This window comes from Capra hircus, chromosome 6 (assembly GCF_001704415.2).
Source record: "Capra hircus breed San Clemente chromosome 6, ASM170441v1, whole genome shotgun sequence".
Classification (NCBI taxonomy): Eukaryota; Metazoa; Chordata; class Mammalia; order Artiodactyla; family Bovidae; genus Capra; species Capra hircus.
The window spans coordinates 78,141,870-78,157,103 of record NC_030813.1 but is presented as its reverse complement, the minus strand read 5'-3'; the positions used below and the strand labels follow the sequence as shown (position 1 = coordinate 78,157,103).

Here is a 15,234-nt window from a genome sequence, read left to right as displayed (position 1 = left end):
CTTAACAACAAAAAATAATGATTGTGATTTTAGAAGTTCTCTGATGTGGAAAAAGACACCTATACTCTCAAAATTTTACCTCAATATCAGCGACTGTTTTAGATGTTGTGCATGGAATTTCACAGTTAATGTAAAATGTTTATTATGTCTACCTAAACAGACTATATTTAAGTAATAGTACTTTGTGTAGTGTTAGACTGTCAAAGTTAAACAGAATTGTATTATATTAAGCACAAGAAAACAACATGAGGTTTTTCTTCCCAGTATTATAATTGTGATGTTATAACTATAAAAGTTAAAAAAAAAAGACAACTTTAAAATACATACCTGAAATTACACTAGTAAGTGATATCTATTCCAACTTTTTGAGCACATACAATTTGTCATGTTTTGCAAAATTAGCTTAATCTGCCTAATGATGTAAGAAATCAGAAACCACTTTACTTATGAAAAAACTGAGGGCTAGTGAGATTTAATGACTTGTTTTATGTCACAGCTGGTAGGAATATGGCAAGGCTAGAATTAAGACCAGGTCTACCCACTCACAAAGTTTATGATTGTTCTTTTAAGCTGCAGTATTTTATCTTGTGGGTTAGAAGTAATGCTAAACATTGCACAGCTCTGTTCTAACATAAAGCATAAAGCTCCGAAATATGATTTCACTGAAGACATTTGCCAATAAAATGGCTGTAGGATAATGGTTGATAAGTTCAGTTCTATGAAAGGAATGCAGAAACAAATCAAGTTAAACGACATACAGAATCTCAGAAATTTCAATTTAAAATTGTTGAAAAGACTGTTACAAAAAAGAGAGGTAAGAATTATCAGGTTGAAAATGAAGGACTGGATCACAAGAAGGTTATACAGAAAGTATCCAGGTGTGCCTCCACTCTTACATGAAACTCAGATTCTGAATGAAAATTTACTAGTCCTGACTCAGAAATCTCAGTCCATCTAATTTGGTACATTTGCTTCCTTAATTTACAACTGTGCAACCTTACTAAGGCATAGAAATAATAATATAAATTCAAATTTTAAATAACTGCCTATTATATGTGGAAATAAGTTCCATATATTATGATAATTTGTGTTGTTAAGTGTCAGGATAACTTGTCAAAATAAAAATAAACATTGTAAAACTAACATGTAACTGATAGGTTTGACAGTTACATGTTAGTTTTAAAATGTTTAGTTGGAACTATTAGATTGATAGCAGATATGTGGTTTTATTTATAAAGTAAAACATAACTCCTTTAGTGTGATGAAAACATTTCTGAGAATATTGTTTATTATCTTTGGTTTATAAGAGTTTTTCAAGTGCTAGTTCAGTGTGTACAACTGCCCAGCCTGACAATAAATGTGTTTTAGAGAATCAGATATATTAGCTTGGCAAGTGCTATTATAATTAAAGGTTCCAAGGATATTTAATTTTCTAAGCATATGAATGGAATTGTTTAGAGAAACTGAACCTATTATATTTATAAGCCAATTGGAATTAGTCAAAGAACAAATGATCTTTTTTATTATATATATGTGTATATATATAATCACCAAATTAAAATGAATAAATTTAGAAGGTTGAGTTAATAGAGTTAAAATATGCTCCTGATTTATAAATTTATTTTGGAATTTCAATTCAAGTCTTCTTCAGAAAATTTCAATTAACAACACTACAAAAATGATTGTTTTTCCCACTAAATCATATATTCTTAGAAATATTAGTTTGGTAACTGGAACTCAAACTCACTCATGCATGACCCACGTATGTCTTTTATTTGGCACATTTTAGCATTCTAGAGTTGCTGAAATTTCTACATAGTAATCTTTGGACTGACATTGTGTGGAAAATAGACGACAAGTTACTTAAAAGTTCAGAATTTCCTTTGAAAGGGGTGACACAGTCATTATTAATATATCTAGTGCTGATGTTGAAGCTGAAACTCCAATACTTTAGCCACCGGATGCAAAGAGCTGACTCATTTGAAAAGACCCTGATGCTGGGAAAGACTGAGGCAGGAGGAGAAGGGGATGACAGAGGATGCGATAGTTGATGGCATCACCGACTCAATGGACATGAGTTTGGATAAACTCCGAGAGTTGGTGATGGACAGGGAGGCCTGACATGCTGCAGTTCATGGGGTTGCAAAGAATCGGACAAGACTGAGTGACTGAACTGAACTGAACTGAACTGAAGTGCTGGACTCATGGGAGTAAGCACTTTGACCAGTTAAATTAATGATGCTATTTTGGTATTCTGAATTGCCCTTTGACCTACTAGCATACAACATGAAATGAGTTATAACTTTTTATTAAACCTATTTAATAAGTAAATATTTTCAGTATTCAATAAAGAATTACTAGACTAGTTAAAAGAAGTAATTAACTCAGAAACATTTATGTAAAGTATTACTTTCTTAGAATTTAAGGTGAAATGTCAAATTCCTTTCCTCACCTTCATTTTTCATTCAACTAGGAACAATCTGAAATCATGAATTACTATTCAAACTTAGACTCTAAACTTCAAATTTTTTTGCAGTTTGGTTTCTTAAATTTCTGTCATAACCATTTTCATTTGAGACACACTAAAACAAAACAACAAAATTGTGTTGTGTTAAATGCTTTGGATAGAAAATAAATCTCATCAAGATAGGACAGCAACTCATAATGGAACACAGATAAGAGCTAGTTCATTTTAATTAACAAATATTGTTTACCTGTGAGCCTGTAGAGTAGCGCCCAGGAGTTCGAGAACCAGATGTTTTCCCTGAGCCGATGGAGCTCTCTGTACTTTTGCCACTACAGCAATGTGTTCGTAGGCATTTCCCATACTCTTTTCGTACCTAGTCAAAAACATTAGCTTCTATTATCAAAGAATTCATTTCAGCTAGGAATATAAAATATATGTGAATTTTATTTTCAGATAATTAAAAACATTTTGCCTTACACATACAAATAAGAAAGTCTGTTCAGAATACAATTTATATGTTTTTTACAATATAAAATAATATCCATACTGTCAAGACTGAAATTTGTATAACTGGACTTTTTAAAACACATTAACACACGTATGCCCAATCACACCATAATGATATAATCTCTTAGTTGAAAAAACAAAAATTTAAGACTTTTCTACACTATTTTTAGCTTCATAGATCTGATACAAAATATCCCTATTGGTGCAACTATTATTTAGACAGAGGTCTCGCCAGGAATTTAGAGAGAAGAGGAAATGGAAATAGGTGAGAGAAAAGAGGAGACAAAATATTTAAAGACAGAGCAGAAAACAAGAATGTGCTGGGCTAAGCATTTTAAAATAATTTATATTTCTTTGAAATGTATTTCTCTTAAAAGAGGGAAATTGTCAATTTGAGAAATTCAAAATATTTAAAATTTATTCCCTGAGAATGGTGGTGGTTTAGTCACTAAGTCATCTCCAATTCTTACAACCCCATGGACTATAGCCTGCCAGACTCCTCTGTCAATTGAATTTTCTAGGCAAGAATACTGGAATGGGTTGCCATTTCCTTCTCCAGGGAATCTTTCCAACCCAGGAATTGAACCTGGGTCTCCTGCATTGCAGACAGAGTCTTTGCCAACTGAACTGTGAGGGAAGACCTTCATTAAAATAGTTCTATTAAATAATTACAGAGAAATATGATTGTTTTCCTGTATAGCACTGCAATTAACTAATTAATCCTTGTTGTAGTATAAAAATCACAATATAAAAGGAGATATACATTTTTTAGCTGATCCTTTCAAAAAAGAAAATATATCAACAATTTTGGGGGAAATCAATTTAATCAGACAAGACTTACAAAAATAAACAGAAATTGTTCTAAATCATATCTCCACTAGTAGCATCAAGAAAAATAAATGCCAATTACTTGTTCATCAATTAAAACACATTATAGGATAACTTACTGGTTTTACATTCACAAAGTTTACATTCATTATAAAATAATATTGTATATATATTATCTTTAGCATTTCATTGATTTCACATGAGTTCATAGTTGCCAGAATTTGTGACAATGTAACATTATTTAAAACAAACTTATAAAAACATGCTTTCCCGAGAAATTTTACTTAGAATCAAGAGAAAAATAAGGAGTGTGTATGATATACCAAAGTTAGTATTTGAAATTAAACATTATCTCAATAAATTACAGTTCATTCCATCTATAATATAGCAAAATCAGAGACTGACTATACTCAGATTTGTTTGAAAAACTCACATTCACTAAATTATGTGATAGGAACAATGATACAAAGTCATGTGAATCAAAGCATGGAGAAAGAGTGCCTGATAGAAGTAGAGAGGGACCAAGAAAGGCTTCCCAGAGAAGAAGACTTCTGAAATAATCTTCCTATGTATACCAATGGCTGATTCATATTGAGGTTTGAAAGAAATCAACAAAATTCTGTAAAGCATTTCCTTCAATTAAAAAATAAATTAATTAAAATATATATATATATGTTGGAATTTGTTGGTTTAGTGAATTAAGTTGAAAGATAGGATAGATAAGAGAAAAATGTGCTCAGTGTGAGCAGAAAAAGAGGCATGATGTGCTAATCCTTAAAGCCTTTCATTAGTTATGCCAAAATTTAAATTATATTGTTTCCAACCAAATTTTTATGCCATTTATCATTAATTAGAAGTTATCATTTTTATTCACTATTTACAAGCCAATTCATATTTTGTTTTTTAAAATAAGTCTGTGACTGCTTCTCTCTGTGTGTGTCTGTGTGTGTGTTGAAGATATGTGTGAGGGTGAGATAGGAGGGTGAGATGAAGAAGCTTCTCCATCTTAAACATTCTTTGCTAGGAACTATGCTAGGCTCCTCCCTTGAAATGAATCTAGAAAATAATTATTACTGACATTTTACAAATAAGAACACTAAAAAGATTAAGCAATTAAAGTAAACTGAAAGACTGAAAAGGTTAAGTGATATGCATTATATGAAAATACCCAAATCTCATGGGTGCTCTATGATCAGAAAGCTCTCACTAAGATGCCACATTTCTAATATTTATATGACCAACATAAGGTATTATATATTATTAACCTATTAGATTATCTCATTCTTTGTCTCTGGAGAAAATGAGGACAAATATTTAATTATAATTTCAGGAAACTTGAAATAATCTCCACCCATAGGGAGGCATTATCAATTACAGTTTAGTAATTTGTATTCAATTTATGACATAGCTCTTAGAACCTAAATTTTCACATAACCTATATCCTATTTTGTTTTTCCTAATGAACTCAACAAGTGATGCTTTTCTCCTTACAAAAGGAAGTGTTTTTTAGTAAAGTGATGTAAATCTAAACAGATATTTTGGGGAGAGAGGGGCTATTAGAGAAAGAACAAAGGGAATCACTTCCATTTCTGTTACTTACAAAGGGAGCAATATTGTATAAGCAGGAATTCACCATAAAAATTTACCAAAAAATGTTAAATGTTCTGAACTGGTTATATAAATAACCAGTAAATAAAGGTATATAGTGATACCTAGTCCCACATTTAGCTATATTACTTACTGAATCATTACAGACTCTATTTTTCTGTGATTAGATCTGAAGTGGTGAGCATGTATGTTAAAAAGAAAAAAGCAAAAATAACATGTACCATCTCCATGAGAGGTATCTCTTCAGATTATAATATAATTTATTTGACAATTTAGTCATTTGCATATTCTAATCCACTATTTCACATGATACAACATCTTATCCCAATCAGATATGGCATGTGATTATTCAACATGAGGTTGTTCTAAAATATATAAAGATGGGAAAGAAAATATACCTGTCCAAAGAATATTTCTTTTATACTCTCTGATCAGAAATAAAATAATTATGAAACCTTCTGAGATGCTTCACATAATTAACAACAAAGAAAACGTGACAACCTTAATGACAAAGTGGAGATGCTGGTGACACATCACGCATCCTACACCCTAGAAAATGACTGACAGTTCAAAGTTTGATTTTTTCGTTGTTAATGAGTTGAATCAATCAACCAATATTCCTATAAAACAAATGATCTCAAAAATGGAACATTTTACATTTCTCTACTCAAATATGAGTAACTACATAAGATGAGCATATTATTGAAATCAGTCAGATGGCTTAAGAAAAACCTCCTATAAGAAATAAGACTGTTAAAATGTCCATAAGAACCAAAGTTATCCATAGGTTCAATGCAGTTTCTATAAAAATTCCAATATTTTTCACAGATACAGAAAAAGATATCCTTAAATATGTACAGGACCACCAAAGACTCCAAACAGCCAAAGCAATCCTGAGAAGAAAGAACAAAATGGAGGCATCACATTGCAGACTGGACACCATACCACAAAACTATAGTAATCACAACGGTACGGTATTGGAAAAATAGATCAATAGACAAAGGATCAGACTCTGAAGTGAAAGTCGCTCAGTTGTGTCTGACTCTATGTGACATTATGGACTACACAGTCCATGCATTCTCCAGGCCAGCATACTGGAGTGGGTAGCCTTTCCCTTTTCCAGAGGATCTTCCCAACACAGGGATCAAGCCCAGGTCTCTTGCATTGCAGGCAAATTCTTTACCAGCTGAGCCATAATTCAAGCCCGACGGAACAGATTGTGAGCCCATAAATAAACCCTTGTCTATACCTGGTCATAGTAAAAACATCCTCTTCCAACACACAAGAGATGACTCTACATATGGACATCACCAGATGGTCAATACCAAAATCAAATTGATCATATTATTTGCAGCCAAAGTTAGAGTGGCTCTATACAGTCAGCAAACACAAGATCAGGAACTGACTGTGGCTCAGATCATGAACTCCTTATTGCCAAATTCAGACTTATATTAAAGAAAGTAGGGAAACTAGACCATTCAGGCTTGACTTAATTTGAATCCCTTATGATTATACAGTGGAAATGACAAATAGATTCAAGGGATTACATCTGACAGAGAGCCTGAAGAACTATAGATGGTGGTTCATGACATTGAACACAAGGCAGTTATCAAGACCATCCCCAAGAAAAAGAAATGCAAAAAGGTAAAATGGTTGTCTGAGGTAGCTTTACAAATAGCTGAGAAAAGAAGAGAGATGAAAGGCAAAGGAGAAAATGAAACACATACCCATTTGAATCCAGAGTCCCAATGAATAGCAAAGAGAGATAAGAAAGCCTTCCTCAGTGATCAATGCAAAGAAATAAAGGAAAGCAATAGAATGGGAAAGACTAGAGATCTCTTCAAGAAAGTCAGAGATGCCAAGGAAACATTTCATGCGAAGTTGGCCACAATAAAGGACAGAAATGGTATGCACCTAACAGATGTATAAGATATTAAGAAGAATTGGCAAAAATACACAGAACTACACCAAAAAGATCTTCATAACCCAGGTAACCACAATGGTGTGATCACTCACCTACAGCCAGACATCCTGGAATGTGAAGTCAAGTGGACCTTAGGAAGCATCAGTATGAACAAAGCTAGTGGAGGTGATGGAATTACAGGTGACCTATTTCAAATCCTATAAGATGATGCTGTGAATGTGTTGCACTCAATATACCAGCAAATTTGGAAAACTCAGCAGTGGCCACAGGACTGGAAAAGGTCACTTTTCATTCCAATCCCACAGAAAGGCAATGGTAAAGAATGTTCAAACTAAGCATAATTGCACTCATCTAACACAAGCAAAGTAATGCTCAAAATTCTCCCAGTGAGGTTTCAGCAGTGCGTAAACCATGAACTTCCAGATGTTCAGCCTAGATTTAGAAAAGGTAGAGGAACCAGAGATCATAATGCCAACACTGCATCATAGAAAAAGCAAGAGAATATCAGAAACATCTACTTCTGCTTTACTGATTATGGCAAAGCCTTTGACTGTGTAGATCACAACAAACTGGAAAATTCTTAAAGAGATGGGAGTACCAAACCACCTGACCTGCCTCCTGAGAAATCTGTATGCAGGTTAAGAAGCAACAGTTAGAACCAGATGTGGAACAACAGACTGGTTCCAAATCATGAAAGGAGTATGTCAAGGCTATACATTGTCACCCTGCTTATTTAACTTATATGTAGACATCATGAGAAATACCAGGCTGGATGAGGCACAAGCTGGAATCAAGATTGCTGGGAGAAATATCAATAGCCTCATATATGCAGATGACACCACCCTTATGGCAGAAAGTGAAGAGGAACTAAAGAACCTCTTGGTGAAAGTGAAAAAGAAGAGTGAAAAAGCTGGCTTAAAACTCAACATTCAAAAATGAAGATCATGGCACCCATCCCCATTACTTCATGACAAATAGATGGGGAAACTATGGAAAACAGTGAGAGACTTTATTTTTTGGAGGGCTCCAAAATCACTGCAGATGGTGACTGCAGCCATGGAATTAAAAGATGCTTGCTCCTTGGAAGAAAAGCTATGACAAACCTCGTATTAAAAAGCAGAGACATTACTTTGCCAACAAAGGTCCATCTAGTTAAAGCAATGATTTTCTAGTAGTCATGTATGGATGTGAGAGTTGGACTATACAGAAAGCTGGGTGCCAAAGAATTAATGGTTTTGAGCTGTCGTGTTGGAAAGACTCTCAAGAGTCCGCTGGACTGTCAGGAGATCCAACCAGTGAATCCTAAGGGAAATCAATCTTGAATATTCATTGGAAGGACTGATGCTGAAGCTGAAACTCTTTGGCCACCAAATAGTTTGGCCACCTGATGCGAAGAACTGACTCCTTGGAAAAGACCCTGATGCTGGGAAAGATTTAAGGTCAGAGGAGAATTGGGCAACAGAGGATGAGATGGTTGGATGGCATCACCGACAAGATGGACATGAGTTTGAGCAAGCTTGAGAGCTGGTGATAGACAGGGAAGCCTGAGGTGCTGCAGTCCATGGGTTGCAAAGATCGGACAGGACTGAGCAACTGAACTGGACTGATATTGTCAACTAATATCTGATAAGAAAGCTATGAATAAATAATGGGGAAAATACAGTCTCTTAATAAATGGCATTAGGAAAACTGGATAACCACATGTAAATGAATGAAACTGAACCTCACTATCTTATACCATACACAACATCTAATTTGTGAACTCTTAGTTGCCATGTATGAGACCTTGTTACCTGACTCCGGATTAAACAGGGCCCCCTGCATTGGGAGTGCTGAGTCTTGGCCACTGGATCACCAGGGAATTCCCAGGCCTGGAATTTATTAAATCAATCAATCAATTTTTTTTTTACAAATTTAAGACACCTGTGGAGAGGAAAAAAGATGGCACCCCAGAGCTAGAGCAGGTAGAGGGATATGCCAAAGATGGCACCCCTGGTGCCCTCACTGGAGGGCATCCAAAAGCTCTTGGAAGTACATGTTAAGTTAGACACCTGCCCCTTAGCCTGCTTCTGCTTATACATAAGTAAATGAGCCTCTTTTCTCCTGAAGTCTGGTCGCATGAGTAGCTGCAACTGTGCTGGACATGAGGTGGGTTCCAATACAAAAGAAGCCATCTGTGGACTAGTGGAGAGGACTGTACCTCACCAAATGTTTGTTACTGGCTCAGACAGTAAAGAATCTGCCTGTAATATGGGAGACCCAGGTTCAGTCCCTGGGTTGGGAAGATCCTCTGGAGGAAGAAATGGCAACCTACTCTTTAGTATTCTTGCCTGGAGGAATTCCATGAACAGAGAAGCCTGGTGAGCTACAATCCATGGGATCGCAAAGAGTTGGACATGACTCTGTGACTAACATACAAACATAGAAAGAAAAAGCAACAAAAGAAAAAGTAATAAGTCATACTATATCAAACTAAAAAGCTGCTGCACAGCAAAAGAAACAACAGAGTTGAATGGCTATCTACAGAATGGAAGGAAATATTTGCCAATCATATATCTGATAAGTAGTTAACACCAATAATATACAAAGCACTCATACAACTCAAATGAATAGACATTTTTTCTAAGAAGACATACAAATGGCTAGCTTGAAAAGATGCTCAATATAACTAATTAGAAAAATGAAAATCAAAATCACAATTAGATATCACTTCACATGTGTTAGAATGGCTACCATGAAGAAGACAAGAGATAAGAATTGGTGCTTCTCTGGTATCTCAGGGGTAAAAAATCTGCTTGCAATGCAGGAGACACAGTAGACATATGTTCCATCCCTGGGTCAGGAAGATCCTCTGGAGAAGGAAATGGCAACCCACTCCAGTATTTTTGCCTGGGAAATTCCATGGATAAGAGGAGCTTGGTGGGCTATAGCCCATAGGGTTGCAAAGAGTTGGACATGACTTAGAGACTAAACCACAATAAGAATTGGTAAGAATATGGAGGAAAGAGAGCTATTGTGCCCTATTGGTGAGAGTATAAATAAATAGAGCTGTTATGGAAAGCAATATGAAGGTTCCTTATAAAATTGAAAAAAGAACTACCATATGACTCAGCAATCCCACTTCTGGGCTTATATCCCAAGAAAACAAAAATTAGGATCTTAAAGAGATATCTGCACACCCATATTCACTGAAGCACTATTCACAACAGCCAAGATATGGAAGGAACCAAACTGTCCATCAGTGAATGAATGAATCAAGAAGAAAACTGTAGTTTGCTGTATGCTATTATAATGAATCACAAAATTGAGCTTGATGACATGTATTTTTAAAAAATTCACCTTTTTTAAATACCTTCAATATACTAAAAACCATAATTTGTTTTTGGATTGAGGTTTGGTATCTCTACCTGGATACCAAAACAGCGATGCATATTTTGGACATAATAAAATAATAATTGGGAAAACTCTAATAGGTACTGGCTAATGAAAGTAATCCCAATCAAAATAATTCATGCATAAAGCATAAAAATCTTTCCTGTTCTATAGGAAATTTCAATACTTACATTGAAACAAAATTTCCAGCTAATATAGAAAAGAATTGGCAAATTGTTTACTTTATTTGAAAATGTTAGTATAACTACCTATGATGGCCCAATATTCCCTTATTTACATGAACAAATGCTACCTTTTCCTGATTTTGCTTCCACCTTTTTACATATTTCTCTTGACAATCAGTTATGGCTCCTTTCTAATAAAATCTAGAAATCTTTTTAAGTCTTTCTGACTTCTTTGCAGTGTTTTATAATACTGACCACTGTTGTTTACTTCTGGACACTTCCCCCTATCTTTAATTCAGATACTATCTTTTCATTCTTCTCCTCAGACACTTTCTTCCATTTCTATTCTTACTCGTCACTCATGTCTCCAAGTCTTCACACTGACCAAGTGTGATCAACTACTAGCTGTTTGTATTATAATATCCAATTATTCATCTTCCTGGGGTACAAGAGGTACACTGTTTCCCAGCCTTGCTTGCAGTTTGGGTGGTACTACTAATGGTGTCCTATCTGATGGAATGTGAGTGGAAATGATATGAACCATTTCCAGACTTTTTATACAAGGTCCTCTCTCTTTTTCTCAGATTATCTGCCGGATACCAACACCCAAAGTAACTATGGAAATAAAATAGTGAGGTTAGTTGAGCTGTCACTGGCTGTGTCCCTCCATTAGGCACCTGCATCAATTGGGCCATGAATAAAAAAGAATAAATATTTATTAGGTTAAATGATTGCAATTTGGGGTGAATGCACATTAAGTATTTAGGAAGATTTATCCATTCTAACATCATAACCTGTTTTCTGTAACCTACATTAACTGTCCTAAGTAAACATTGTTATTCTAGCTTACATTTAATATCATGCCAGCATATTTTTAATATCTAACACCATATAAAGCTGAAAACAGGATAAAACTGAACTCATTTCAATAAGTGGACACACATTTCTCAAATTTGTTTAGTCTTTCAAACCAAATATCATACAGACTGATATATTTACTTTTCATTTTCCAAAGGAAAACTGTAGGTCTTGTTGTTGCTTAGGGAAAAAAAAATCACATTTTCCCATTTCATCTTCAGTGCCACATCTCAATATATCATAATTATTTTATTACCTCCATTTTATACATGAGGAAACTGGAGCACACGCATGCTAATTAAATGGCCCAAAGTCACATAAGCCATTAAGCAGAACTAGGATTTGGACACAGTCTTGGCTCAGGGGTCTATGTGATCAGAACTATAAAGACCACATTTTTAATTGAGTTAAAAAGTATAAGATGAGAAAATCAATGTTGAGATTTAAAAAAAAGCAATGTAAGTGTTTAGTTGCTAAAATTAACTTTTAAAATGAGCACTTTAGGTCCTGGTAGATGTGAAAAATAATAAAAAAAATAGACCATTATAAAAATTAAATATTGCATTCTGATCATCAAAATCATAAATTTTAATAAAATATGCTTTTAAAGAAGTTCAAAGATCTTCAGGTTTCCCTGGTGGCTCAGACAGTAAAGAATCTGTGTGCAATGCAGGAGACTTGGGTTGGATTCCTGGGTCAGGAAGCTCCCCTTGAAAAGGGAATGGCAAGTCACTCCAGTATTCTTGCTTGGAGAATCCCATGGACAGAGGAGCATGGTGGGCTAAAGTCCATGGGGTCACAAAGAGTTAGACATGACTGAGCAACTAACACACACATAGAGATATTTACTAAGTGTTTTACCATTCACTAAAATAATAAATGCATTCTATCATAAATTGTTTTGATATTTATATTTCTTAGAATATACAACTAGTTTTTAAAAAAATAGAAAAATATATATTTCCTATGCCATGCCATATAATATATACATATGTATATTCTTTGCCTCCATACATCTTAGAACATCTACTTCCTAATATACAAATTCCATGTGTCTGCCAATAATGATATAAAAGACATTAAGGTCAAATCTATAAGAATATTATTTTTGTGCACTGTCTAAATCAAAATATGATTCTGTCTTTTGTTGTTAACACATTCATCAACTTTTACACTTGCATTTTATGTTTGCTTTTCTTTCCTATTATAAAAGTGAAATTAACCAAATAATATATTTATTTTTTAGATACAAAAAGATAAAGAATGATTTATATTATGGGTGTTTTGTTATCATAGAATATATGCCATTTATTTTTTTTTTTGGTATGCCATTTGTTCCTTAACAGAGATTTCTAACTTACCTTCTTTTGTAGGACACAGTGGAAAATGAATATAAACATTCCCTGTAGAGAATTGAAAATGGTGAAGAGATACGCCATGATGACTGTGCTTTCATTAATATACATGAGTCCAAAGGCCCAGGTCAATCCTAATAGGCAGAGAAGAGCTATTGCACCTATAACCCATGATCTGCAAAGAGAAGAGAAAATTAAGACTTATCAAATAGTTTGTCTTTAGTTAACATAGTCATATTGTATCAACAATACTGACACTGAAAAAAATGTTACGGTAAGTTTATTGACAGGAAATGTAAGACAGGTGGTATAAGTACTTCAAGATTTTAATGAGAACTTACAAGTTTTCAAGCTTGAGGAGATATACATGAATGAAAATGTTATGAACACAGAAATTCATTTAAGCAAAGCAGATTTGTACTATTAAACTATTCACATATTTGCAGCACATATGTGAATGATATGGAGATGTAGTTATGGTTAATGGCAAGGTGGGAAAGTCTGTAAAGTTATGTTAGTCTCCACTGGTCTCACTGGTATGATAACATTTATTTGACTAGACTCTTTCCATTAGTGCTTCACCTGATACACTTTTACCCCATTTTTCCAAATTTCCTATTTTTCCATAAAAAATTTAATGTGTACTGATAAAAACAGAAGGAACCAATATATGGAACACATATAAATTTCTGTGTGATTCTATAGTTATGTAGAACAAATGTGATATACAGTAGATGGAAAAAAAAAATAGTTCCCCTCTAGATCACCATCTACTCTTTCAGCCTTTGGATTGCTGTCTTCTGGGTTATGCTGGACTAGACTTTGGAAATCAGGCAATTGGCAGCTTTATTAAAAAGAAGCCCAAAGGCTCAGGACACCTTCATGTCTTTGAAGTGTCTGTAAACTCATGGGAGAAAATGAAGTTGAAAATGGGATGGAGAGGTATGAACAAAGTAGTCCAGAACGGAAGAAAAATTCCCACTCTCATTCCATTCCCTTAGTTTCCTCCAAGCTGCCATTCACAATACTAGTAAATGGGTGACAAAAGTTCATATATTTGTGGTTATGTATTCACTATCAACATAAAATAAATCTTTCCAATAGATAGGAATCCAATAACTGAAAATGGAATCTTCTCAACTTCTATGTACATATGATAGGACCAAAACAGTCTAGATTTCTATAATCTTAGCCCATCCTTTCCTTTCCTAGTATACATTCCTGAACATGGTAAACTAATACTCCTTTTCAGCAGACTACTATCCTTTACTTACATTGTCTAAGAAATGAATATTTATGGGGATTGAAACTTTGCAAAACAAAGGATGGAAAATTGCATATATTTACTATAATCTGAAGCTGGGTTTAATAATTTTTTCAGAGAGAACTACATTTTAAGAAAGATATGTCCCAGAGTAGTTAAATATTATTAAAGTCTTATTAAAGTTAATCTCAAATATTTACCATTTTCCTTCTATAACCATCAGCCACTATATTTCAGATGCAAACATCCACTAAATTTAATGTGCTTAATTTAAAACATTAATAATCTTGAATAAAGAATCCCTAAAGGAAGTTTGCCATACCACAAACATGTATGTGACATGTTTGTATATAAGAATTAGAAAACATCTTAGAAGTTAATATCTTGTTTCACAAGCAGATTCAGAAGTATGAGAACTTTCAAGATAAAGCTCTCAGTTTTTTACAGATATTGGAAAAAGGAAAAATGGGAAGAGCTGCCATTAAACCAAGACAAAATTGTTATTCAGCTTTAGAAATAAAATGATAGGATAAAATATTCAAGTCAGCTATCCCCTAGAAAACACATAATGGGCTCAAGTGTTAATGATATAAACCAGTGATGAGCCCAATTCTAAAGAAAAAAGAAGTAAGAGCATGAAGAAGTAAGTGAAATGGTACTGGAGAAAATGAAAACAAAGGACTCTTCACCAGAAGAACAAACTGAAAGTCTACAGCAAGATCACCGAAAGGTTGTCAATCTTGTTTATTGCTGCAGGACATAGAATTTTAAAATGTACAAAGGAGAAAAAGCCCAAATCTTAACATTTACGTTTATTTTTATTAGATTAGTACAGACTTGTAGCTTTGTTTCAGAAGCTTTAAAGA

The 15,234-nt window shown here is 34.0% G+C and overlaps 1 protein-coding gene across 9 annotated transcripts in view; it reads right to left on the bottom strand.

Moving 5' to 3' along the window:
- Positions 1-15,234, bottom strand: part of ADGRL3 (adhesion G protein-coupled receptor L3) — a 945,437-nt gene that overhangs the window by 44,195 nt on the left and 886,008 nt on the right. For all 9 annotated transcript variants that reach the window (XM_013964661.2, XM_013964654.2, XM_013964662.2 and 6 more), the window contains 2 exons: positions 13,111-13,279; positions 2,715-2,840 (listed from right to left, as the gene is read on the bottom strand). In XM_013964661.2, the coding sequence (XP_013820115.1) occupies positions 2,715-2,840; positions 13,111-13,279 (295 nt within the window). The remainder of the gene's footprint in view (positions 1-2,714; positions 2,841-13,110; positions 13,280-15,234) is intronic.